At 42.2% G+C, this 26,167-nt stretch overlaps 1 protein-coding gene across 2 annotated transcripts; it reads right to left on the bottom strand.

Moving 5' to 3' along the window:
• Positions 1-7,859: 7,859 nt before the first annotated feature.
• On the bottom strand, positions 7,860-20,369 carry Serpinb11 (serpin family B member 11). 2 transcript variants are annotated; one of them, XM_026407490.2, is made up of 7 exons: positions 20,202-20,369; positions 18,671-18,730; positions 17,415-17,543; positions 15,985-16,102; positions 11,180-11,322; positions 10,386-10,541; positions 7,860-8,264 (listed from the first exon to the last, which is right to left on the bottom strand). In XM_026407490.2, exons 1-7 carry the CDS (start codon positions 20,367-20,369, stop codon positions 7,860-7,862), a joined length of 1,179 nt encoding a protein of 392 aa, XP_026263275.2. The 2 variants fall into 2 exon arrangements, with proteins under 2 accessions (XP_026263275.2, XP_026263276.2); XM_026407491.2 differs by lacking the exons at positions 11,180-11,322; positions 15,985-16,102.
• Positions 20,370-26,167: the final 5,798 nt, after the last annotated feature.

Here is a 26,167-nt window from a genome sequence, read left to right on the forward strand (position 1 = left end):
ACACAAAGACAACAAAAACAAGTGCCATCGTTGGAAAGGACAGGAGAGGAAGCTTCCCCTCAGACACTATGGTCCCAGAGGAGGACAATAGAGGCAAGAGAGTCAAAGGAATCCAGGGACAACTGGAGCCTAGACGGGTTGTGGTAGGATGTCAGGGGCTGCTGTCACCAGAGACCTGAATAGGATGACCAGAGACCATGACATAATATCCAGTAGCATTAAGGTCCGGTGGCCATGTAATTTCTCACCTAAATCAAGGCACTCTGAGAGTGGAATGGGAAGCTACTGATCATGACACCAAAACAGCAGGAGTGAATGAGGACTGAGGCAAACGTACCAGCCACCGTCACTGTGAACCCAGGGACAACATGTGGGGAAGCGCTGGATTCCACAAATGCAGGAGTTTAGGTTTCCGCTGGAGAGTGTTCTCCATATCTTCACTTCTGCCTTCCATTCTGCTCCTGAGAATTTCTGAGAAAGAGACAGAGAGACAGAGAAGCAGTTAGTGAAAAGACTCCACTCCCGGCCAGTGCACACGCCAGCCTCGACCTGGACCACGGCAAAATGGGGACATGTTTTTTCAGTTTATTTTTTAAATTTACAGCAAGTTAACCTGGAAGAGCCCTCCCTGAAGCCCTGGAAAAGTTGCCCTTTTATGCCCTCTGCCCCTTCTCCGCTGCATCAATGCACCATGACTCAGAAACTGGGTGGATTCTATCACTGCCCCCAGGAAATACCACGCTTCCCTGGCCATTAAGGGCGTGGACATGGGTGCTTTTAGGAAAGCAGTAATTTTCCTGAGTCACGATGGCACTTGAACCAAACACAGACTTGGAGGCTCAGTGTTTGTTCTAAAAGAAGAGAAGGACATTGATAAACTCAGAAGAACTTTCAACTACCAAAAGAAAAAAAAAAGAAATTAAAATAAAACACTACTCAAGAACATCTAAGAAAGAAGAGATTTTTATTTGCTTTTTGAAATCCAGGTCAAGGAGACCTACTTCCTTCTCAGCTTCTTTTAGAGTTTTCTTTACTTAGTGGTCTTTAATTTTTCCAAGCAGTTTTAGATTTACAAAAAAGAAAAAAATGAGCAGAATTCTGATATACTCCCTTGGTATATTATTATTAAAATGTTGCCATAGTGGGATACATTTGTTACAATCAATGAGCCAATATTATCATTAGCTTACATTATTATTCCTTCTTTCCTCTCCCCAGACCCCTGGAAACCACAGATTTTTTTTACTGTTTTTATAGTTTTTACTTTCCCAAAATAACATAAATTGTAATCATACTGTATGTAGCATTTCACAGTGGCTTCTTTTATTTGGAAATACATGGTTAAGCTTCTCCATGACTTTTCATTCATTTATTTTTATTGTTAAATAATATTCCATTATATGGATATACTAATGTTTTTATTATTCATTCAGCTGTTGAAGAATATCTTGGCTGCTCCCAATTTTAGAAATAATGAATAAACATGTTATAAACATGTAAAGATCTTTGCATGGACATAAGTTCCAATTCACTTGGGTAATTGCCAAGGAGCACAATGATTTGGAATTTTTAGAAGCAGTGTGTTGAGTTATGACTACTGAAACTGTCTTCCAAGATGCCAAGTTGGATTCCCACTAGGTAGAATTAGCCTTCCTGGTGCTCCACCTCCTCACCAGCATTTTGAGTTGCCAGTGATGTGGATTTCAGCCATTCTACCTGATGCATAGTAATTTTAACTTGCAATTACCTAATGACATTTGAGGTTGAACATATTTTCACTACCTTATTTGCCATCCCTGAATCTTCTTTGGTAAGGTGTCTGTATCTTCTCCCCATTTTTCAATTAGTTGTTTACCCTCCTATTGTTGAATTTTAAGAATTTTTTCAATAGTGCAGATTTCAATCCTTTATCAGATATATGTTTCATAAATATTTTTCTTTCACTCTTTGGCTTGTTTTTTTCTTAATGATGTTTTTATGGAGAAATTGTTTATTTTACTACAGTTCAACTCACACTTTTTTTTCTTACATATATTATATCTGTAATGTCATATCAGAAAAGTAATTGCCAAAAGCAAGGTCACCTAGGTGTCTTCCTCTGTTATCTTCTAGGAGTTACACAGTTTTGCATTTTATACTTGGGTTTATGCTCCATTTTGAATCGGTGTCTAGATTCATTTCTTTTGAAATTTGAAGACATGATATCCAGTTATTCTAGCACTGTTTGTTGAAAAGACTGTTGTCACAAGCCGTCCATGGGTTGCACGTGGGTCACCGCACATGGAAGCCTCATGGATAGAGACATCTGGTGCCTGGGAATGGCCAGTGGACATTTCCTCTGGTCAATTGCCCAGGGACAATGTGAATCTCTTTCCCGCTCTGCCATGGCCCACACAACACCAGAGATGGGTGTAACCTGCCAAGATGTCAATCAACCTGCTGACTGCAAGACATCACAAAGCAAGACTCCGCCCTTGAAACCTTATCCCTGCCTTTGATGTATCCCCTTAAATAAACCATCTGAGCATTTTGTCTTTGTCTAATTCCAGAGCCCATATGGACTAGATCTATCAGGGGCTTTGCATTCTGTAAATATACTTGTGAGTACATGTGGGACCTCTTCTCACCCAAATTATCTGAGATTGTAAGTTTTAGGGTGGCTTGGATTCCTGGGCAGAAAGAAGGACCCCTTTTTGAGATGTTGGCCATCTATCTGTTCCCCTCTGAAAGACTGTCCTTTTGCAATTCTCCTTGCTTCTTTATCAAAGATCAGTTAACTTTATTTGTGTGGGTCTGTTTCTAAGCTCTCTCTTCTGCTCCATTGGTCCATCTGTCTTTTAAAGTCACACCATCTCATTACTTTATAGGAAGTTTTTAAATTAGGTACCCTTTTTTTGTTGTTGTTGTTGTTCCAATATTGTGTGACATGCCTGAATCTTTTCCAACTTCCTTTCAACTTAATACAAGTGAAGGCACTTAGGAGTCTTCATTTTCTCATTTTGGCATGACCTGAGGCCACAGTGGCATCTAGACATATGAGTGATTTTTGTATTTTTCTGCTTCCATCAATTTTCTTTCATGTATTGAAAGAACTTAATCCACCAAACTGCATTAATTTCATAGATTTAGTTCATCAAGACACACATAGTTTCCAATCAGAGATTTTGGTCAGCACAAGGTTCAGTTATTACTGCCAATTTTGATACTTGCTGCCCCTAAAGTAAAGAGTAATATGCAACCAGATGGCAAGTAGAGTAGGATGCCAAATTAAGCTCAGCTGAAGCACCAAGACAATTAGGAGCTGCCTTCCAATGGAGGCATTAGACCAAAGGTAGGTAACACCCCCTTCAAAATGGTGTAGACTCCTGAATGTCTGGATTGGTACTGTAGATATAAAAATATTAAAAGAATGGACTTAAGAAGGGGATTTGTGAAGAGGGCTACTGTGAAGAGAGGCTTTCAGAGGAGCACCCCCATTTTCCTTGATGAGTGGGACCCCTTCTCACCCCAAGTCTCAGAAGTGCTTCTTTAAGCCTGCCATGAGGACCTGCTATGTGTCCCCTGCTGTTGAGAGATTTGGCCTGAGAAACTAGAGGAGAGCAGAGGGCATCTGGGAATGAGCAAGATTTCTGGGGGATATAGACTCTGGCGGGAATGGCGGCCTGGGGTCACTGTAAAGACATTCTAGATCTGGTTCTGGCCCTTGGGGAGTAGCAAGTGGGGGACATACCCTGCTATGGTAAAACACCTGGGAAACTGGGCAGAGGGTGGGAGGCGACGGTTTCAGCCAGTGGGCACAGACAGCACAAGGCTGAGATCCCTGGGAGAAGGACTCCCTCCAGGGGCTCCCCGGCTCTCTGGAAGTGAAACCCTTACAGAGAACTGTGTCTTGCTGAGCAGAGGACTGTGGGTTAGAGTTCAGGCCATTGGACTGGACTTTGAGGCAGGCGCTGGAGAGGAGGGAGCTGCACCTGGAGCTCTTGAGGGCTGGACTAAGTGGGTAGGTTTCCTTGAGCCTTTGACCAAATCTTAAATTGCATATCCAGGAGGCTCCACCAGCAGAGAATAGCCACCAGAAGACTGTAGGCAAAAGCAAATTCCAGAAGGTGAAAAGATACTAAAAATGTCGGGATTCTAACCAGCTGGAGGGGACATGAACAAGCATTCAACCGAGACACTCAATAAAGACTTTTAAAAGATCATGTCTAAGGAGTCGAGCTGTTTTAGCCTTAAAATGGAGGTCCAGAACCTTTCAGTGAAGAGCTAGATGGTCAATATGGTTCAGGCCATAAGAAAAAAGTACTTTCATAAACTCTTACCTTGGCCCTCTGCAGCTTTGGATTGGCCGTCCTGGGAGGCGACACACTCTGGGCCCAGTTTTCTCCAGCTGGAGACGTTTTGGGGGTGAAGAATGACCGGCCCAAGCTGGGAGGCTAGGTAGGCTGGCAGGCAGGTGGCAAGCCAGTGCGGGGTGGCCACCCAGCTGTTTTTCAGCCCAGAAACCCACAGATCTTCTCTCTTCTTGAGGCTGTTTCAGGTGAGGCCCTGACTCTACAAAGACTCCACTGCACAGCGAGTTCTTGAGGGAAGCAGGTGCTGGAGAGAGAACTGAGCAGGGGGAACACCGACCGGCTGGGTATCAGTGGCCCTGTCCCTCTCCAGTGGTGCCCACTGGGCATGCAAAACTAGATGATAGGCTACACTCAGCCCCTAGACTACAGGTGCTGACCCCTGCCCTCAATGAAGAGCTAATCTAGTTCCACCTAACAAAGCCTCCAAATCATACTTCAGCAGGATCAGGCTCAGTTGCAGAAAAAAAATTATATATATATATATTACACACATGTATTTGAAGAAATAATGACTGGACATTCTACAAATCTGATAGAAATTTTAACCAGTAATCCCCCCAAAAAATTCAATAAAGCTTAAATAGGAGAAAAGAACCCTGTTGAAAAAGGCAAGGGAACTTAATTAGTAGGGTAGAGGGATTTGTCACTTTGGGTGGAGGGGCTGCTGCTAATTAGCAGAAAAGAGGTGTCTCCCAGAGGGAAAAGAGTGGCCTCAGTCCAGAGAACCCACCACAGCTGCTCCTGGCAAGAGTGTGACTCAGCTTGAAAATCAGAACTGTCCCATCGTGTAGCATCTCTCCTGACCCCTCCTTAGGAGAATGCATGTTTACATGCAGAGAACCTGGGTTCAACTCCCAGCACCAAAGGGGGAGAGAGGGAGAGAGAAGAGAGAAGAAAGCAGGCGGGTGAGAGAGGTAGAAGGAGAGGAGGTCACCCTGACTCGCAGATCCCAGACTTCTCCTGGCACTTCCCTGCTGGGAGGAGGGATGAGATGCACTATTAAATCAGGTTGGCAGGAGGGTTCCGGCCTTCTCACAGTGCAGTGTGTACACTGTTCACCTGGGGTCTTGTTAAGACGAAGGTCTGGGGTGGACCAGATGCTGCACTTCTAACAATTCCCTGGATGATGTTGCACCCACTCCTGGAATAGTAAGAGTTTGGACTAATACCTAGGCCTAAATATTTTAAATTAATGATGGGTGGCTGTGACTTGAAGCAACCAGAATTGCTGGAGTTCAAGTTTGACCAGAAAATCATGAGACCCACAGGAGTTCCCTGCTGGCTCCGGGGTGCTCTCCCACAAGGCAGTTTTTATAGGGGTAATGGAAGACAAAAACATGGCTGCTTTTGTGATTAAATTTCATGAGCCTGCTAGGTTTTCATATAATTTACACTGCTAAAGGCACATTTCTGTTAGCTCTTACAAAGAGTGAAAACAGTTTGCATTCATCTCCTCCTCAGCACTGAGGGTCAATTTTATGGGTGGACTTGCCCAGGCCCCAGTTCCCAGGTATGTGTTCAAACTCATCAGGACGTTGGCATGAAGGCATTTTCTAAATGAGATGAACATTGAAAACAGTGCACTTTGAGTAAAGCAGATCACCCTGCCCCCAAGGTATGGAAACCCCATGCCATCAGTTGAAGGCCTTAAAGGAAATGAGATGGAATTTCCCTGAGGAAGAGGAACTTCTGCCTCCTGTCTGGCTTCAGACTCCAGGTACAAGACTGCATGAACCACCTTCCTTAAGTCTCTATGGATATGTATATTAGGGATGGGAAAGTGTATGTGTGTGTGTGCATGTGTGGATGTAAAGAGATACTGATGTGGAGATATATACATTGGCAAGAGTTTGTATGGTCCCTATATTAACTCAAAATTCTCCAGAATATATCATATTGGTGTGTTTTTCTGGGGGATCCTAAATCCAAAGTCTCCTTACAAACTCCTGTCTCAGAAGTCCTCCAGCTCCCTCTCACCTCAGCTCTCAAGTCACAATCTCTCCAAGTCCTATTCTCATCACTAGTATCCACATCAGTACCTTTGAAGGTCTCTCCATAAATTACCTCAGAAGAATTCTCTATATGAACTTCCCACCCTTTGGTGGACCACACTGAGTCTCTTTAACTGTTGGAGGAAACTGAGTATCACATAGCTCTGTCCTCATTACTTGCAGGACAACTGGTTGCATTAGTCAGCTTTCTGTTGCTATATCAAAATGACTGAGAAAATCAACTTAAAGGGAGGAAACATTTATTTTGGCTCATGGTTTCAGAGGTTTCAGTCCATGATTGCTTGGCCCTATTGCCTTGGGCCTGTGGGACAGACCATCATGGTGGGGAGGAGCACACAGGGGAGGAAGCTACCTACCTCACAGTGGCCAGGAGGCAGAGAGAGAAGGAGGAAGGAGCTGGAGTCCCAGTACCCCCTTCAAGGTACACCCCACTGACCTAACTTCCTTCCAGCACCAGCAGCCAAGGACCAGACCTGAAACACAGGGGCTTTGGGGACAAGTGAGATCCCAACCCCAGCACTGGTGCAGGTGGTACCTCTGTACTCCTGCCCAGCACGTGCCAGGTACCACCCAGAAGGACTCAGCATTCCCTGGCAGACTTCATCACCGTCTCTTCAGGATGTTTAAGGTGAAAAGCAGATGCCAAGAATCCAGTGTCATCTTTTCTACATGGGTCACTAGTGTTTCTTGTCTCCCCCTGTTCCACATTAAACCCTGTGAGTGTATTTCAGCTCTTATCATCTGATCCTTGCTCCATGTTATCTTGGGCACAAAATGTGGAGGCTTTCTCCAAAGTCAAACTACCTGATTGGTATCTGTCTTTTGCTCTTCTGAATTCTTACTCATGGGATGACTTTTTCAAAGGAAGAACTATGTCACCCAATTTGGTACCTAACAGTGATTTGGCCAAAAATTCCAATAAAATATTCACTAACTTAGAGTTGGCCTTATTCACAATCTCCCTTTATAAGTTATTTAATTGCTGTTTGTAAGTCTTCAAATAGCTTAAGGCATTTCATGCATTTATTATGGTCAATACAGAATTCTGAACTGAAACTTACAATGTTATCTTTAAACAGCAAGGAAAATTATAACATTTAAAAATCCATCCAAAGTAGAAGCCCTTAAACTATTTTTCTAAAGGCAGAGCAGTCACTTATTCACAATCTTACCAGTATACACAAGTCAAGAGAATCTAAGCCTTTAACTGTTTTCTCATTGACTGATCATGTCACCTGGGTAGTACTCACACAAGGCTCCAAAGATTCAAACAACAACAACAAAAAAAAAAAGCCAGAAAACTTTTGTGTAAATGTTTTTTCTTCCATGGTGACCACAGCCTTAGTTTCGCCAACTCAGGAATGAGCTTGAAAAGATCCTAGACCTATTTTACAGAACAGCAAACTGAGGCACAGAGGAATGTGAGGTGCAGATGCAGTCACCTGTTTGCCCCGACACCTCCTCTGTGTCCCTGAGCCTCATCCAGCCCCTCTATTTATGGAGAGGCAAGCTTGCCCCCGAAGAGAATCATATTGGTACAAACTTCCTTTATGAAGAACAGGAAGGGACGATTTGCCACAAACTGATCTCGGATGGGGAGTCTTTTCACAGCAATGCTTTCCCCAGAGGCTGCCGCTGCCTCCGTGCCCTCTTCGTTGACATCCACGTAGGACTTGTGGATGACTTTGGATAAGTAGAGGCGTCTGTCTGGTGACATCCCAGAGAGATCAGCTTTCGCCTGGTTGAAGATGTCGGTCATCCCTAGGGATTGGAGCAGGGAGTTCAGCTCATACTTGATTTCGAGCTTGAATCGGGGGATGTGAACTTCCACGTCTCTTTCCATCATGTTAGCAGAGCTGGTCCACTCCTGGAACGTCCTGCCATTCAGCTCCTTTTCTATCTGAGAGAAGAAGCACAGATGAGCCCACCTGAGCCAAACACGCAGGCTTTCCATTAAATACATTTTTTTATATAAATTCTCAATAGGAATGGTTCGATTTCATTGCTTTCTTCTCTACCTGGAGAGCATGCTCATGTGCTGCCTCTCTGGAAACAGTCTTGCGTTTAACCTCACTTCCCTTTGGTCTACCTCGGGTCTGTATTTCATCCTGCAGTTTCCTGTGTGCACCCTCGATCCCCTGGGCATTAGGCTTCACCTAGAGTTCTCTCTGGGTTGTTCCTGAAGTCCCTGTGTGTCTGCTTCCTGGATGAGTTCAACCACTTCTTCTCAGTCTGCATATGGGAAGTAGTTGATCACACCCTTCATTAGGAACTTGGTTTTCATTTGGCTTTTAAGATGCCAAGTCCCTTTGTTCTTGTTCCACTGGGACAGTTTTCATCTCCTCCTGTCCCTCATTTTTTGTTGGGCTGCTCCTGAAACTGAACTCAGGTGCTGACCTGACACCCTTCATGCGACTACCAACCACTTCACCTTCCACATCTGCTCAGGCTTCCAGAAGAAGACTCAGCAACCCTGACTTCTCATTCTCTATCCAGTTTCATCACTTTCTGTCGACCCTTGGAATGTCTCCCCTTGGGCACTTGAGACCCTCTAGCCAGCCCTCCTTCAGGAAGAGCTACCAAAGTGTCACATCCCATTTTCCTAGTCAAGAGTTCAAAGCATTTTCATCACTTCCTGCCCTAATCATATAAAATCTTTCATAAAGTACAGGTAGTTTTTATCCTGAAGTATCCCTTTACTTTTTCTTTTTCTGCCTTAATCCAAGTTACCATGATCTCATGACAAAAACCCTCACACTTTTTTCTCGGGTGGGGTGGGCAATAGGGGGTACGGGGGATTGAACCCAGAAGCAATTAACCACTAAGCCTCATCCCCAGCCCCTTTTATATATTTTTATTTTGAGAAAGGGTCTCACAAAGTTACTTAGGGCCTTGTTAAGTTGCTGAGGCTGGCTTTGAACTTGTGATCCTCCTACTTCAGCCTCCTGAGGCACTGGGATTACAGGTGTACAACATCCAGCCTGGCAAACCCTCACACTTCTAAGGCATTTGCTCATGTTCTGTGCTCTGCCTGGAGCATGCTGGGCCCCCTTACCTTGCCTGTTCATCTTCTGCTCATCTGGCAAGGCCCACCCTGAGATTATCCTCCAGAAACCTTCTCTGAGCTCCCTATTCTAATTTAGACCCTTTCTACTCCCACAGGACTTTCTGCAGAATCTAAACTGCTTCCAAACTGCTATGTGCCTCCAAATATCTTCCATCCCAGCTGACTTCAGGCCCTGGATTCTGTTTCTTTCTGAATTGGCCACACCTGTAGGTCCACACCTGTAGCCACATTTGTGCTTGTCTCACGACTGTCCCCTGTGGACTTGTGCCTGTCTCATGTCTCACTTCTCAAACTGAAAGCACACACCCCAGCCCATGTGTTTCGGGAACCCTCCCTGCCCTCTGCCCCCACCTGGGCCGCACTGCTTTTACCTCAAGCCCATACTCCCTGACTGACCATGAGCTTCTGCAGGCCCCCAAAGCTTCAACTGTCTTCCTAAGGAACTGTCCCAGTCAGATTGGGGGACAAGGTATGGTCACTCCAAGGCCCCCCTGTGCAGGGCACCTGTGGGGACAAGGGTTGGACCCAAACTCCTACCACCACCATGACCTCTTCTTTAAGGCGATAGCACTCATTTCCCCACAAAACAAGGAATGTTAAAAATAGGATCCTACAATTGAATTAGAAATACTGTAGTAATTTCCCCAGTTGTAAGACAGCTTAATTGGATTTCTGTGGACTGAAAACATCACGTCTCCCAAGTGTCAAAAGTGTGTGTGTATTTGTACAGTGTGTCACTCTGCCCCATGTACCTTTTTACTTAAGAATAGCTTGTCCTACCCGAGGATTAAGGTCATTGCACCCTTCCTGTCAAAGTTCCTGGGGTGATGGGGCTGAGCCCAGATCATGAATCAGTGACTGGCTGTAAAGCATCATGGGATACAGGGTGAGTGCAGGAGGGTGTGTGTGGGGGCGCTCTTGCTCTAGCTGCAGGCAGGTGCTCTTGTGTGTTACCTGTTCTAGGTTAGCTGTACCCACTGGAAGCAGGATGATCATGCTCAGTTTGTTGCCGGCGTAGGGCAGCTCAAGGACCTGCATCTGTGGCTTCTTGATGGAGGCCAACTTAAATGTTCCAGTTTGATACATCATTTCCACAATGACACTTTTATCCTATCAAAAGAAAAGACTGTAACTAGAAAGTACAGTTACATATGTAAATAGGTATGTATGTATGCTGCTTTCCTTATGTATCATGAATATATCTACATTAACACTTCAAAGGCAGGATTGGCTTGTAAACACCAGGTATATCCTTTTATTACTTTTATGTGCACAGTTTATTTGATTATTTTTATTTTAAAATAAGTCATAGTTAGAGATGAGTAGTTCTAATGCCCATAGATGACTCAAGTCTACTGAAAATCAACCCAGTTTCTACTAATCTGGGAAAATGAAATCATAATGTCAATTTCTTTTTTAATCCAGTTAGAGGGATTCTCTAGAAGAAAAACAGCACAGGTAATTTTATTGTGCTGTTAGAGAAAGTAATCTCCATATGTTCAAAGAATGCCCAAATAAAATATTAGGAAATTAATAGGTGTCTTCCATTCCCGGGACTCTCAGTGTCTAAACACTTGTTAGGTACCCCAGAGAAAGGTATTGTCACTTAACAAGGAAAACATAAAAGTTTATAGAAAAAGCAGTGACAGAAACTTAGCCCAGTATGTTCACTAAATCTTTCTCAGTTGTCCTTAAATGATTATCACATTCTCCAAAATTTGCCATCAGTCTGAAAATGAAACACTTACCTCACTTAGCTGAAAGGGAGTTTTAACAGTCTCTCTTTCCTGAAATTTATTTTGCCATTGTCCTTTGAAATATATGGCGCTCACCAGGACCATTACAGAGGAAGGGTCAATTGAGCCCTTTCCAAAGAGGTTTTTAATTTTCCCTTGTAGCGAAAGAAAAAAAGATAATTGTATTTGGATTTGAACTTGCTGATAATAAAGTTGAATAGTTACAAGAAATGTGCATCTATTACTTAAGCTTATTGTACACTTGAGATAGCAGCAGAACTTTTTCATCTGGCCATAGACTCCTGTCAAAGGAAGTTTATTTTAATGAATACTGAAGGTTTTGCTATTTCTAATCAAAAGATAGTGTCCAGGGAGTAACTAGTACCTCAGTGATGGGTCAATTTTTCCTGCGTCTAGTTATATCCAATGCATTATTATATATTACTGCTTACTCAGAAAATTCTTTAATAATGTATTGTGGCTTGTTTTTACTATTTAGCATCCTTTATATTTACCAGAACCTCACTACATGCAAACAGCTAAGTATTTAAAAAGAATCACTCATTCTTACAATGTACTAGAATTAGTATATCACAAATATACAACAGCATTTGAAATAAATGCATATTTGAAAATCAAGAACTTATAAAAAGATATCAGGAATTGCTTGCTTTGGAAATATACTGATCAAAATTGAACGTGATGCCATCTTGGGGAATTTCAGTGCATTGCAATCTATGAAAACTTTCTGGAATACAATCTATCATACAGTAGGAAACATAGATATATCTAAGAACCTAAGAATCCAAGTGACAAAGACTTTAATTTGCATTAAACTTCTGGGCCTAACACAATAACTAGCATATGATAAAAATATCTAAACTGAAATGCTCAAAATGTATTTCTGAATGACTGGATAAACAAACATATGAATGCATGATAGCAATAATATTCTAAATAAATCCACATTTAGCTCCCTAATGCATACCCATGGCAGAGAACCTTATCCACTTCATTCTAAACAAGTTTTAACTGATTTGCATGTGCCAAGCACTGTTCTATACACTAAAACCAAACCAAGGCTATGACACTAAACTAAACTGAAAAATACCCCTACTGTCCTGAAGTTAGCATTTCAATTATAGACTTTTGCTCAGGTTCTTTCTCAATTCAGGGTTCCTGAGCAGCCACTATCAGCAGATCAGAGTGGGTACATGAGATAAAACACATTTTGCACTATGTGCTAAATAAATTAAAGGATCGAAAAATGTATAAACATTTTCTAACTTAATAAGAAAAACTGGATAGATACATATTTTAATCTGGTCACCTATAACAAAAGGTGAATAAGATCTGTGAGTCCATCAACAAAGAATGTATTGTTGAGAGCTCTTCACTATTAAGAGATGAAATGGGATACACATATGTTGGAAAGCATGGCCCTATGCTCAGAGAAGAATTTTATGTTGCTGACATGCTCTCCACAAGGAAATTTAGCTCTAACAGTAATCTGGTGTCATTTGATCCTAATTTTAATTTATTTTAATTAATCTGGTGTCATTTGATCCTAATTTTAATTTATTTTAATTAATCTGGTTTCATTTGATCCTAATTTTAATTTATTATTCAGATTCGATTTCTTCTCACATCAGGGATTGCCTAACTTTCAAGACTTCAGGAACTAATAGTATCATGAGTCAATGGCATAACCACACAGAGGGTTATTTCAACAGGTAATTCCACTACACACCTTTAGGGGGATTAAACTCAAGGACAAAAAGAACTGAATTTTTTTTATCTTAAGCTATTGCTTTTTGTTTGTTTTGATTAGTACTGTCATTTGGAAACTGTGTGTATTGTGGAATGAAGAGAGTGTGCAAAAATATTAGTGACTTTATAAAATGGTATTTTTGACATGAGATAAGAGAAATGGGTATACAAGGGGGGATTTATCTAAAGTAAAAATCCCATGAATCTGAATTATAATAAATAACACATATAAGAGATAATGTTTCATTTTTATAAAAAAGTAAATACTCCTTAGTTATGTTCACTTAGAAAGTCTGACCAAATCATTAGCAATGAACACTCATACCCAGATTATAGTATCTAAATATAACTTCTTATTAAAAGAATAACACTTCAAATAATAATTGACCTGAGCTAAAGTTCAACAAAATTCTCAAATATTTAGAAGCAATTTATCAAAGGAGGCACAAGATTGCAAGATAGAGAAATGCAAAATGTTACTGAAAGAAATTAAAAAGAACTTAGATACATAGAGGTAAGTGTCATGGTCATAGGTTGGAGGCTGAAAAATGATATCTTTTCTCCCCAACTCTATAGATTCAAAGTGATTTCTATTAAACTTCCAAGTGGTATAGACGATAAAAGATGACAAGCTAATTTTAAAATGCAAATGGAAATGCAAAGGATAGAGTTTAGCAGAGGCAACCCTAGAAGAGGACCTGCAGGGCCGGAGAACTTCCCGGTCCAGCCCTGAGGACTCATTACGGAGCTGCCACAATCATGGCATGGTCATGAGAATAAGCACATGGACAAATGTAACAGAATGGAGACCAGGAGCAAACTCACATGGACCTCTAATTTGTGACGAAGCTTACTTTGTAGTGTAATCAGGAAAGAATTTTCTTCTTAACAAATAGTGCTATGCTAATTAGATGTCCATGTAGAGGGGAATGATTTTTTAAATGAACCTTAAATATAGTTAAACTACCATAAAACATCTGGAAGTTGTAATATGAAAATATTTTCATGAACTAGGAGTAAGCAAAGATTTCTTTAACAGAACCCAAGGGCACCAATTGTAAAGGAAAAGATTGATACATTTTATTCCTTTGAAATTAGGAATTCCATTCATCTAAAGCATCATTAGAAAAGATAGGTACAAAATGTTGGAAATCACTCACAACATATGTATTCTGTATGTGTAAGGAACTCTTAAAATTTTATAAGAAAAAAAGTAGACAAATCATCTTTACATAACATAGTAGCACTTCACAAAAGAAAATGTAAAGCAAATGAAAAAGTGTTTGACCATATAATTCATAAGAGAAATACAAATTAATATAAAAATAAAATAGAGTGGCTAAAATTAATATGACTAATAATTCTAAGTTTGGGCATGGACCAGTAACAAATAAAATTCCCATTTATTGCTTAAGCAAGTAAATTGATGCAACTAAATAATAAAAATGCTTGGCACTAACTAAAATCAAGTGTGTTCTTACCTCACAAACAGCAATTTCATTTCAAGGTGTGTACCCAACCACACTGCATACGTACGCATACAAAAAGATATATACCAAAATTCATTTAGGGGTGCTACTTATAATTGCTAATATAACTATAATTATAATTGCTCAAACTAAAAGTATCCCAAATGTTCATTAACAGTAGGATGAATAAATATACTTGGGATATTCAGAGGATGAAATACACATTGATGAATATTAATAAGGCATGCAGCATAGAACCACAAGCTAAATATTGACTAAAACAACTAAACACATATTTGTGGTCCCAACTGCATGAACTGTAAAAACAGGCAGAACTTTTGTGTAATAGAAATGGGAGAAGTCAACACAGGGAGGAAGCTGGGTTAGCTTTTGGGAGGGGACCTGCAGTGTTCTTGGCGGTGCCCTTCCTAGTAGCTAATGTTTTATTTTCCTGACCTGGTGTGGCAATGGGTGTGTTCACTTTGTGAGAATTTATCAAATAGCATACATACAGTAGTTTACTTCTCTATAAGTGTGTGGGAGAATTTTTGGGTTTTGGTTTTTGATTTTTTGGTACTGGGGATTTAACCCAGGGTCACTCTACCACTGAGCCATATCTACAACCCATTGCATTTTTTATTTTCAGACAGTGTCTCAGTAAGTTGCTGATGCCTCACTGAGTTGTCAAGGGCCTCATTAAGTTACTGAGGCTGGTCTCAAATACCTATTAATATTAAATGATTATTTTCAGTTTTGCAGATTTGATAATAGTGTTGTAGTCATATTAAAGTCTACATGTTTTAGAGAAAAAAATTAATATAAGTATAGAAAAAATAGTGACTTCTGGGATTTACTCCAAAATCATATGAAAGAAGTGGAGGGAACAGGATGCCAGTACAGAGCAGCAAGGCTGCTCAGTGGTGATCAGCGGTCAGTTGAGGGATGGTGAGCAAGGGTGCGTTATATATTCTCACTACCTTTGTGTATCCTTAAGTCTTTCCTTAGCTAATATTTAGTTAGTTAATTTATTTAATTATTTTAGTTAATAAAAAATAGTATTTAATTAAATGATTATTATTATTTAGTTAATAATATTTAATTATTTAAATATTAATCAATCTCTGGCACAAGCCAGGTGTGATGGCACAGGCCTGTAATCTCAGCTACCCAGAAGGTTGGTTTCAATATTTAAATATTTTAAATAGAAGAAATGAACAAATCTTTGCATCAAATATGTAATGCGCCACTTTAAATTTAAAGTAATATTTAACAATAGGTAGGGGTTTTTAAATTGCAAAAGGGAGATTTGATTTTAAATATTTAAATATTGATTTTAAGTAAATAAACTGCAGAATTTAAAACATTTCTCTAAAGTGGAGGTGACATTCACTCTCATTCTCAGAGCCATGGGGCAGATGATTGTCAGGAGTCGTCCTTTGAACATGGCCCTGGTGCTTCATTGCTGATCTGTCTCTCCGGTCCTGGACCCGCTCAGCCTCCCTGTTAGCACGTTGACCCAGGAAGTGTATCAACACAGCACAGATAAAGTCTGTGGACACATATGTGACTCATCCTTACCGTTAGTTTTATTTTCAACCCAAGCATTAATGGTGTTTCTCGCTTCTTCTGTGGACTGTTCAAAATCAACAGTCTGTAGGCCGGCTTGGTACAGCTTCTCAGAACAGCTTAAATATTGCTAAAAAATAAAGTACAGCCGAATGACAGGAAAAAAGGACAAAGAAAATAAACACATTAAAAAGTCACAACAGAGATGAAGGCAGTTCGAGGATACAAGTTTGAAAGAAAGCAAAATCCATATGTGCTTCTTTTTATTTTATTATTTATTTATTTTGGGTAGTACTGGGGATTGAAACTCAGGGGCACTCTTCTACTAAGGTATATCCTGGACCCTTATTTATTTACTTACTTATTTGTTTGTTTGTTTTGAAACAGGATCTCACTAAGTTGCCCAGGCTGGCCCCAAACTTTCAATCCTCCTGCCTTGGGCTTCCAGATAGCTGAGAGTACAGGCCTGTGCCACTACACCTGGCTAGTACTTAGTTATTTTTTTAATATTTATTTTTAAGCTGTAGTTGGATACAATATATTTATTTTATTTATATATTTTTATATGGTGCTGAGGATCAAACCCAGGGCCTCACACATGCTAGGAGAGTGCTCTATCACTAAGCCACAACCCCAGTCCTGGTACTTACTTTTAATAAAACAAATACACTTTAAAAAATCCAAAACCTTTCCCCAAAAAAATGTTCAGAAATGTCTTGTTGTTGCTTCTGTCATATCATCAGCTTTCTTGGTTCGAAAACACTCAAAAATGACATTGCATCTCACACCATCCCTCCACTTATTGCTTCAAAGTGAAGAAACAGTAGTGATTATGTGACTGCTGTCATATTATAGATGAGAAAATCAATAACCAGGGTGATCACATGACTTCCTTGTCTGAGATCTACCAGAAGGCTTCCCACAGGGTGCGTGCATGCGTGTGTGCATGCGTGTGTGCCTGCGTGTGTGTGTGTGTGTGTATGAATTTCTTCACAAAACATCCTATATAAAATTAATAATATCTAAAGTAGACAATTGACATTTTAGAAACTTATGTAAAATGTCATGAACAATATCCGAAGGCATTCACTATTTTGTTCACCTGTAACATACTGTCCAAGGACACAGCCTCTGCATAGACACTAGCCTTCCCTTAACTGACTCCCCCACTCCAAAACCCCCTCTATGCTGGCATTCTGGAGCCATACTGTTTTGTTTCATCTCTTACTTTGGTTCTTGGACAGCTTTAGAGATTTTTCAGTGGTAAAGAATTTTTATTTGATGTTTCACAACTCTAATGAGAGTTTTGATAAAATCCTATCTCTATAACCCTAGGTCAGCTCAAATTCAATCTCTTAAAGTTAAATGCCACATGCCTTTTTTAAAAATAATCCCTTATAGATTTCATTGTATGAAATTCAGAAGGTGCCAGATGGGCTCACCTGATGGAATTCCATTGCCTTTGTCCCATAGAGTCGGTTGGCAATGTTCAGGGTGTAGTTAGTGCCCGACTGGTTGATTTGAGAGAGGAGCTGTCCAAACTCGGAATGCAGCCTTCCCGCTTGACTGCACTGATAGAAATAAACAGAGTGATTTGTCAAGTGGCTGGATTTCTTGACATTGGAGTGTCATAAATAACATGAAAATAGTACCTGGAGAGCAAGGTGTCTGCCTCTTATGAACAGGGCAGGGAATACAAGGTTTAAAGTGGTTTTTTCATTTTTTAATTTTTTTAAGTTTCCTATAGCACCATAGTCTCACCAAGCTGTGACTTTGTTTGCAGACTGTGTGGAGAATTGTATGCACTAGTTGGCTCTAATGGTTTAATTCAAAAGTTGGAGTTTCCATGAATAAAGAGATCTTAGTGGTATGTTCAGAGACATAATCCAAGTTTTGTGACTGCCCTTAAACTTATAGACTCAATTCTCTTCTCTGCCACACTCTTTTTGTGGTCTCAGTTTTCTATGTGCTTCGTAATGAAACACTTTGGTCCTTTACTGGACAGTTCCAACACCCTCATTTGTCCCTCAGTGGTGGAATTCTGATAAGCTTACAGCTTTGATGATTTGAAAGGTGGCTAAGAACTCACTGACCTGCAGGGTTGAGGCCTATATTCCCTGAAGCAATGAGTCCCAAGCCATGGCTTTGGTCTCCTGATAATAAGTCGGGTAATTTGAAGCAAGTTTTCAGTGAATCTATATGCATTTATGTATATTCTCAAGCAGTACCCAATAACTACTTTCATGTGGGACTCCTATATAATTTTGATGTCAAAACGGATGTTCCTATTAGAAAGAACTAAGGACCATTGTCCCAAAGCATGTGGGTGGGACAACCTCAGGCCCAGTCTGTAGTTACATGGCAAAGCGTCAGGGTCCTTTCTCAATTTCCTCAGTAGCAGAAAAATTCTAACCCTGCATAGACAAGGCTGGCAGACTCAACAAGAAGCACAGAACAGAAGCGTGTGAGAATGAAGGCAATCGTCAAATCAGGGGGCTCTGACTAATATTGCTAATATCATTAGTAATAACAGTAATGTCATCACTGTCATTATTGTTGTGTTAAATAGGCTGCAGAGGTTATCAGAAACAGTGAAGGAGGGACCAAGGAGACAGTGCTGCTCTCCAGCCCTGGACTAGCCTCTCTGGGGCTCTGATGTGAAGGTGCAGTTGACAGCTCGGCAATGACGTCATCATACCTCAGCTGAGTCCCTGAACTCTGATTTCAAGAACTCTGCAATATGATTGTAGTGAAGCACCTGGAAAAGGGAAACGGGATCAATCAGTATCAAAAGTAAAAGAGTCCACAAAAGTTGAGAGCTGTATTTATTCTTTCACTTCAGAGCAAGACTGATAGTGACAGCCAGATTTTAAGGATGCCATGTCTCATCTGCAGTCCTGGGTCGTCTTTACATGTGTTATTTAACCCTCCCAACAACTTTATGAGTAGATTCTACTGTCCCCATTTTATACTAGGGAAACTGAGGCCAAAAGTCCGATTGCTCCAGACCACTGTCCACGAGGCTCCAGGGACTGAGCTCTTAGGCACTCTTCTTGTCTTCCCTCTCCTATTCTTCTTGGCTCATTTAACTAGGATGGTGCCCATCTGGGGCAAGGCAAAGCATTGCATTTTCCCAGCACAGATAATAGTAAGATAAGAGGACAACAGTAATATAGGCAAGTGTCTTAAGAGTTATTAAGTGAAATTCTACTCTAGGTGCTTTACAGAAATTATATATATATATATATATATATCTCACTATTATTAGCCTATGAAATCTAAAAAGTTACCTTTCCCTCCAAGTCTGTTTCCCTGTCTGTAAAATGGGGATAACACTGCCCAACTGCTACATGGAGTTGTGATGAAGAAATGTAGTAATGAATATTTTTTAAAACTTACTAATTTCTAAAATGCAGTAAGTTTCACCAAATTGTTTAAAATTCTATAAGAAAAGTATGTTTTCCTCTAGAAGAAAAGTACATATGTTCTCTATCACACTTAAATCACTGAAAGTAGAAATTCCTAGAGTAAACCACAGAGACTTATTTGTGACACCACTTGTGTTGGGATATGAGGTTTCCCCCAAAAGCTCACGGGTTAAGCCAGGCAGGAATATTCAGAGGCGAAATGAGAGTGTAACCTAATCAGTGGATTAATCCATTTGGTGGATTAATAATTAGAAGGGACTGCTGACCTGGGTGGTAACTGTAGGCAGGTAGGGTGTGACTAGAGGAAGCAGGTCACTGGGGGCGTGCCTTTGGGGTTTCTATTTTGTTCTGGTGCCTCCTTCTCTCTCTGCTTCCTGGCTGCCCTGAGCTGAGCCACTTCCCTGTGCTGAGTCTTCTGCAGTGATCTTCTACTCCACCTCAGGCCCAGAGCTGGTGTCAGCTGATTATGGACTGAAACTCTGAAACCATAAGCCCACAATAAACGTGTCCTCCTCTAAGCTGTTCTTGTCAGGTATTTTGGTCATGGTGACACAAAGCTGACTAAACACACACCTGACAATAAGGAAGAGACCATCTGATGCATGGATCACACTGTTTGCATGACAGTGTATCCTGTTACATAAGCCATTTTCCCTTTTTAAGAACATGATCTGCCCAAGTGTGTTTTGGCAGTTCTCTCTGCATAAAGATAGAAGTCATATGGTGGAGCAGAGGGGACAGGGAGGGAGAGGACACGTGGACAGTGCCAGGCTCAGGGGAAACTGCCCACGCATTCCTTACCTTTTCTATTTGGTCTGCGCTGTTCCCTCTGGCACCAAGGAGGAGCATGCTTAGTGCAGAGAGCAGACTCAGTGGAGAAAAGAAGACATTGTCTCCTATGTTGTTACTGCTCAGCTCCTTGAACACATCAAGACAAAATTCAACGTTTGCTGTGCTGAGGGAGCCCATTCTGACACCAAGCTCTGCCTGAGAACAGGAAGGAGAAAACAATCTCAGAACATCACTTGATGATACCCGGAGTTCAGGTTATACATGTCATGAATGTAGGCGTCTGATCTCACGGCTTCAGGAAAATGTATACATCCTGTCCCAGCCTCTGAAAAACTAGCAAATGCTAGAAGGAGGAATTCACTTTGTTTTAGATTCCAATGACTAGATCTGCTATCCTCCAGCCAACGGTTCAACACTATCTCACCATCTCTTGTGAACACGGAAGAATGAACTGTAGGGCAATCCCTCCATGGCCCCCACTTGTCCCTGCAAGAGTTCTGTTTCTATTCTTCACACTTGAATAAGTCTTTTCACTCTTACCAAAAAAAAAAAAAAAAAATGATCTATGATTGTTATGGAGCAAAAGAGCATGGGGGATTGGATTCCTTTGTGCTTGATTTCCACGCTTTAGGAAACACCTCAGCCTGGAATTCGTGCAGAAAAATTCTTTAACTAAAGAAACTCAGCCAAACAAGATATTGTCCCACTAGACTGACAATTTTGCAGCCTCATAGGAGGGGAATGCCTCCGTCTCAGTCATGCTTGCACAAATAATCTGATAATAATGTAGTGTTAGGCAAAATTCTCTGCACGTATTTTCACTGGTCCATTATAGTTGCACATAATAGTGGGATTCGTTGTGAGATAGTCGTACGTTTTTATTGCCCTGATGGACCGACCTCACTCCCTGTACTTCTCCAGGAAAGTGCCGCAACACTGTAAAGTGGGCCACACCATAGGAAGGTGATCAGAGCCCCAATCCTGGGCTCACGACCATGTTAGTGGCAATTGAGGAATGAAGAGGAATGCTGAGATAGAAAAGATGACCTGGTGGTAAATGTGTTACCTTAGGAACCGAGCATGCTGGGAAGGAAGAGTTTATTCTATTCACTACACCAAGACTAATGGAGCTAATTGTAGGGAGTTACAGAAATAACAGTGATCAAGAATCATTTCTGGGAGCTGGGGATGTGGCTCAAGCGGTAGCGCGCTTGCCTTGCATGCATGCGGCCGGGGTTTGATCCTCAGCACCACACACAAACAAAGGTGTTGTGTAGGCCGATAACTAAAAAAAAAATAAATATTAAAATTCTCTCTCTCTCTCTCAAAAAAAAAAAAAATGAATCATTTCTGTCCCCAAAAGTCTTGTTGTTCAGGAGCCTGGTGCTTCCTGGCCCTGACTTTCAGCTGACCCTCTCTCCTGGTTCCACCCCGCCTCCTCTGTCTTCTGTAGGACCTCCTTCCACGTTCAGCCTCCATGCATGATGGATCAGGCTTCAGATCTTGGGCCTCTCCTGCATTCACGCTCAGATCCAAGTTGACCTCATCCAGCCCCTGGGCCTTGCATGAGGTTGATATGCTCTGAGCCCCTGCATTTATGCTGCCCCTGAATTCCAGACCATCCAGCCAGCCACACACTCAAACTCCGCTCTGTGGCTAATAGGTCTCTCAAACCTAAGGTGCAGAAATGAACACCCCCTCCCCGGCCTCTCCTCTGGTAAATAGCACCTTCACTTCTCTACTTGTTCAGGCTAAAAAGCTTGGGATCACCTGTTGAGAACCACAGCCGAAGGGGCCCCAGCAAACTTCCAGCTGATTGGCTCACCGTGGCCCCAGCAAACTTCCAGCTGCCAGCTGATTGGCTCCTCTGCAGTGATGCTCATTGGGCTGTTTCCCCGCCCATTCAGATCACAGAGCTGCTCATTGGGGGACTCTTTTGGCTCCGCCCATGCGGCCGAGCCAATGGCCTCAAGAGCAGGAGGAGTGGGGCTTGAGAGGCTCCCCAGAAGCCCGTGATGGCAGTTGGGCTCTGAGGGAATTCCTGAAGAGCTCATGTGGTACAACATGTTCTAAAAATAAAGTTCGTTTGTGCTTGACAAGTGGCTTCTGAATTGTGCCCAGCCAGACTATGGCATTATTTTTAGAACACACGCTATACCACAGGAGCTCTTCAGGAATTCCCTCAGAGCCAAACTGCCACCTTGGACTTCCGGAGAGCCTCTCAACCCCCACTCCTCCCACTCTTGAGGCCAATTGGCTGGGCTGCGTGGGCGGAGCCAAAAGAATCCCCCAATGAGCAGCTCCTGGTCTGAAAGGGCAGGGAAACAGCCCAATGAGCATCACCGCAGAGGAGCCAATCAGCTGGCAGCTGGAAGTTTGCTGGGGCCACGGTGAGCCAATCAGCTGGAAGTTTGCTGGATGGCTGTGAGCCAATCAGCTGGAAGTTTGCTGGGGCCCCTTCGGCTGTGGCTCTCAACAATCACCCTTAAATGTTTTCTCATTCACAGTCCATCTATGAAAATATCCTGTTTCTTCAGCTTCAAAAATACCCACCCTCTGTCCACTTCTCACACTCTTCAGTTACCACCCTGGTCAAAGGTACCTTCCACTCTCTCCTGGAGTACTGAAATAGTCACCCAGCTGCCTGTCACTCTTTACCCTCTCCATGCTATGTTCTACAGAAACTAGAGTGATATTTTTTAAAGATGCTCTCCCCTACTCAAAAGCCCTGTGTTTTCCCTCCTCTCAGGGAAGAAACCAAAATCATGACCATGGTAAGCAAGGCTCTCCAGGCTGGCCCCAGCTCCCTCCCAGACCTCATCCCCTACCACTCTCCCACCTGTTCACCCTGCATGAGCCATGTCACCTCCTTCCATTCCTTCTGGGTGACATGTGCTCATTAATAAGAATCCCTGATCACTCATTCAGTTTGAGAAGGCAGCCACCATCTCTCCACCAGAGCCCCAATGTTCATTTTCTTCTGGCACATGTCACATGTCACTGGACTGACTGACTATGTATGTATTTATTGTTGGACCCACTTCCTCCAGGGTGTCACCTTTATTAGAGCAAGGGCTAGGTTTTGCCCTTATGCTTTTTTTTTTCTTTTGTAGTTGTAAATGGACAGAATGCCTTTATTTGTTTACTTTTAAGCGGTGCTGAGGATGGAGCCCAGTGCCTCACACATGCTAGGCAAGCACTCTGCCCCTGAGCCACAGCCCCAGCCCTGCCCTTATGCTTTCTTCCAGCACCTGGACCAACGCTGGCCACAGAGCAGCCACAGGATAAGCACTTGTGAAAGAAGCACAGGAGGGGATTTCAGTCGGTCAATGTGATGCTACGCAGTGATGCTGAGGGAGCAAGAGGCAGGGGCACAGAGCCACCTGAGAGGTAGGACAGGCCTGGAGCGGGCGAGGTGCCCGCTGCCTCTTGAAGAATGAAATCAGACTCACCCAGGTGTGTGCATGTCAGAAAAGAGCTCCCCACAGAAGGAACGGCGTGAACAGAGACTCAGACACCCAAGAAAATGCTATGTTACAAAAACATGAAATGGGCAGTCAAAACGGTGGCGGGAGGCAGGAAGGACGAGTCCTTGGGCGCTCAGCAAGCCCCATTTAGGAGAGACCAGACAACTCATGGTGTGGCGGGCCCCCATGCAGCTAGGCAGAAGTTCAGACCAGAAATTCAGTCCAGGATGCTCCCTCCCCTCCCCTTCCTCTCGGACCTTCTGAATGACTTCCTGGGGTTCTCTTCTCAGTGGTCTCCCCACCTCCCACCCTCAGATTGCTCCTCAGGCCACCAGTGGAATTCTCTCCCATGCTCCCTTCCTTGGATGGGTATCTCTTCTTTCTAAATACCTTAAATTCTTCCCTAGACAGCTTTAAAAAAAATGTGGATTGCCCACTCTTCAGCCATCCCCTCCCACTTTCCTTCTGTGCTGAGAACCTGCTTTCCTTCAGATTCTGTAAGGTCACACCTGCAGAGAAGGCTCCACCCTCCTCGGCCCCCAGGAGCAAGCCTTGGTTGGCCTAACCCGACTGAGACATCTGTCTCTCAGGTCAGTGACTGGTTTAGGACTCAGAAAGGCTGTAATTTTTTGCCAATAAAAACTATTGCAACAGTTGCTGGAGGGTTTCTGGGAAAGCCTTCTCTTCGATAAGAGGAGACCCACAGGAGGACACCAGCTTTTGCCCTCTTCTCAGAGTCATGTCATGTACATGCAACTACTATTGTAGCAGCTGTTTTGCTACCATGAGATAGCCAACCAAGAGGATGCCCAGCATCTCAGAGAGAAAAGGTGGAAAAACCTTGAGTCCTCAATGACACATCATCCAGGATGATGAGCAACCTGGGCCCTGCCCAAACATGGGACTTCTTGTCACGTCACATGAAAGCTTTTACTTGTTTTTAAATAAACCATTTTAGTTGGGTGTCTTGGCACTGGCAGCTGAAGCATCCCAACTCACCTTAGGAATTTCTTTAGGCACCTTTCACTAAGGCCAATGAGCCCTCCCCCACATTCATGCTTTCCTGGTCAGCAACATATTTTCTTAGTCTCCCAGGAACCTGAAAATATCTCACTCTTTTACCTTTGACCTTCTAGGTTACAGCTTTGCCCTCTTTTATAGAACCTGAGTCTAGGCCTACATTCCCTTTGACATTATGACAAATGACCCGTGTTGGTCCCCACCTGTGCATGTCTATTCTAGGTACTAACTTGTCTTGGGTCAGTGCAAATCTGAGCTGAGCTCACAGGAGGTGTGTTCTCTGGAATGTGAACTTGTCACTGATTCAGGTATTTGTGGCATGCTTCTTACCAAAACAGTGCTGCAGTGCCCTGATTGTCAAACACAGCTAACAGAGCCCAGCCTTCAGACCCGGGGAGGGAGAAGAGAGCAGGGGCATCCAGTGTCAGACAGAGTGAGCCTCAAAAACAGTGTGTCACTTTTGGACTTCCAAAATAACGACCCATGGCATGTGTAAGGTAGAAATGATGCTCTCACATCCCTGTAATCAAAACCGGTTGCCCTAAAATTATCATTAAGGAGCGGATATTGCACATTCCAGTTGTCAGACTACCAAGCAGAGTATAATAGGGCCCAGCGGTTATTCTACTCCAAACCTGGATTATACTTTTCTTTGCTCTTGATGTTTTGGGTTTTTGTTTTTGTTTTGTTTTTAAGGTATAACAGAGGACTTTGCTAATCTTATTTCACTAAAATGCAATTCTATTCTTTTAGCAGGATTCTGTCATTCAAATTAATTTCAATATAGTTCTCTGTGATGTGCATAATGATATCAGTGTCCTTGACTTTGTTTAGTGATATTGGTAATGAATGCTCACCCAATAATGAAGACTGTCGAAGCTGGACACTCTTCATACTATATTCTGCATCACAGTGAATGGAGTTAACTAGTAGAATCTTGTTCTTGAAGGCAAGTTCAAGTATACAAGTAAATGTACACTTATTTTTCTTAAATTTATGTCATAGCATTACTGTAAAAGAGCTTGTCCACACATGTCATTGGAGCCCTGTTATTACCTAAGAAAAGGCTTTGGAATATAGTACTAGACTTTGAAATACACTACTACACTGCTGGACATACACATACTAGGTTATGTCCAGCACTTTTATTAGTCTGTCTGTCTGCTGTCTATCTTTTTTAAAACTTCAAGTGCAGAAGGCTCTAGTAATCTCACTCCTCTCTCCCGTCACAAGCCATCATTGAGCTACAAAGGCCATTCTCTCCTGAGATTATTGCCTTGGGCCTACTTCATTTTCCTTCCCCTCCACCCCATAGACATTGCTTTTGTTTAAATCATATCCTTTTATTATATGTGTTCTTACAAAATAGCAATTTTCTTAATTTATTCCCTTTTAATTCTCATAAATGAGCTTCTGTGAAATGGTTTCTCACTTAGTACTATGTTTTAAGATGCGTCCATGTAACTCTGGGAACATAATCTGTGACTG

The sequence above is a fragment of the Urocitellus parryii genome, chromosome 13 (genome assembly GCF_045843805.1).
Source record: "Urocitellus parryii isolate mUroPar1 chromosome 13, mUroPar1.hap1, whole genome shotgun sequence".
In the NCBI taxonomy this organism is placed as follows: Eukaryota; Metazoa; Chordata; class Mammalia; order Rodentia; family Sciuridae; genus Urocitellus; species Urocitellus parryii.

Bases quoted from the DNA above. Each gene is read 5' to 3' on its own strand.
- Serpinb11 (XM_026407490.2), bottom strand. From the start codon at position 20,369: ATGGGCTCCCTCAGCACAGCAAACGTTGAATTTTGTCTTGATGTGTTC. The intron at 17,544-18,670 runs GTATGATGACGT...TATTTCTATCAG, and splicing joins AGTTCAGGGACTCAGCTGAG to TGCAGTCAAGCGGGAAGGCT. The intron at 8,265-10,385 runs GTAACACACAAG...TTCTTCTCTCAG, and splicing joins GTACAGCTAACCTAGAACAG to ATAGAAAAGGAGCTGAATGG.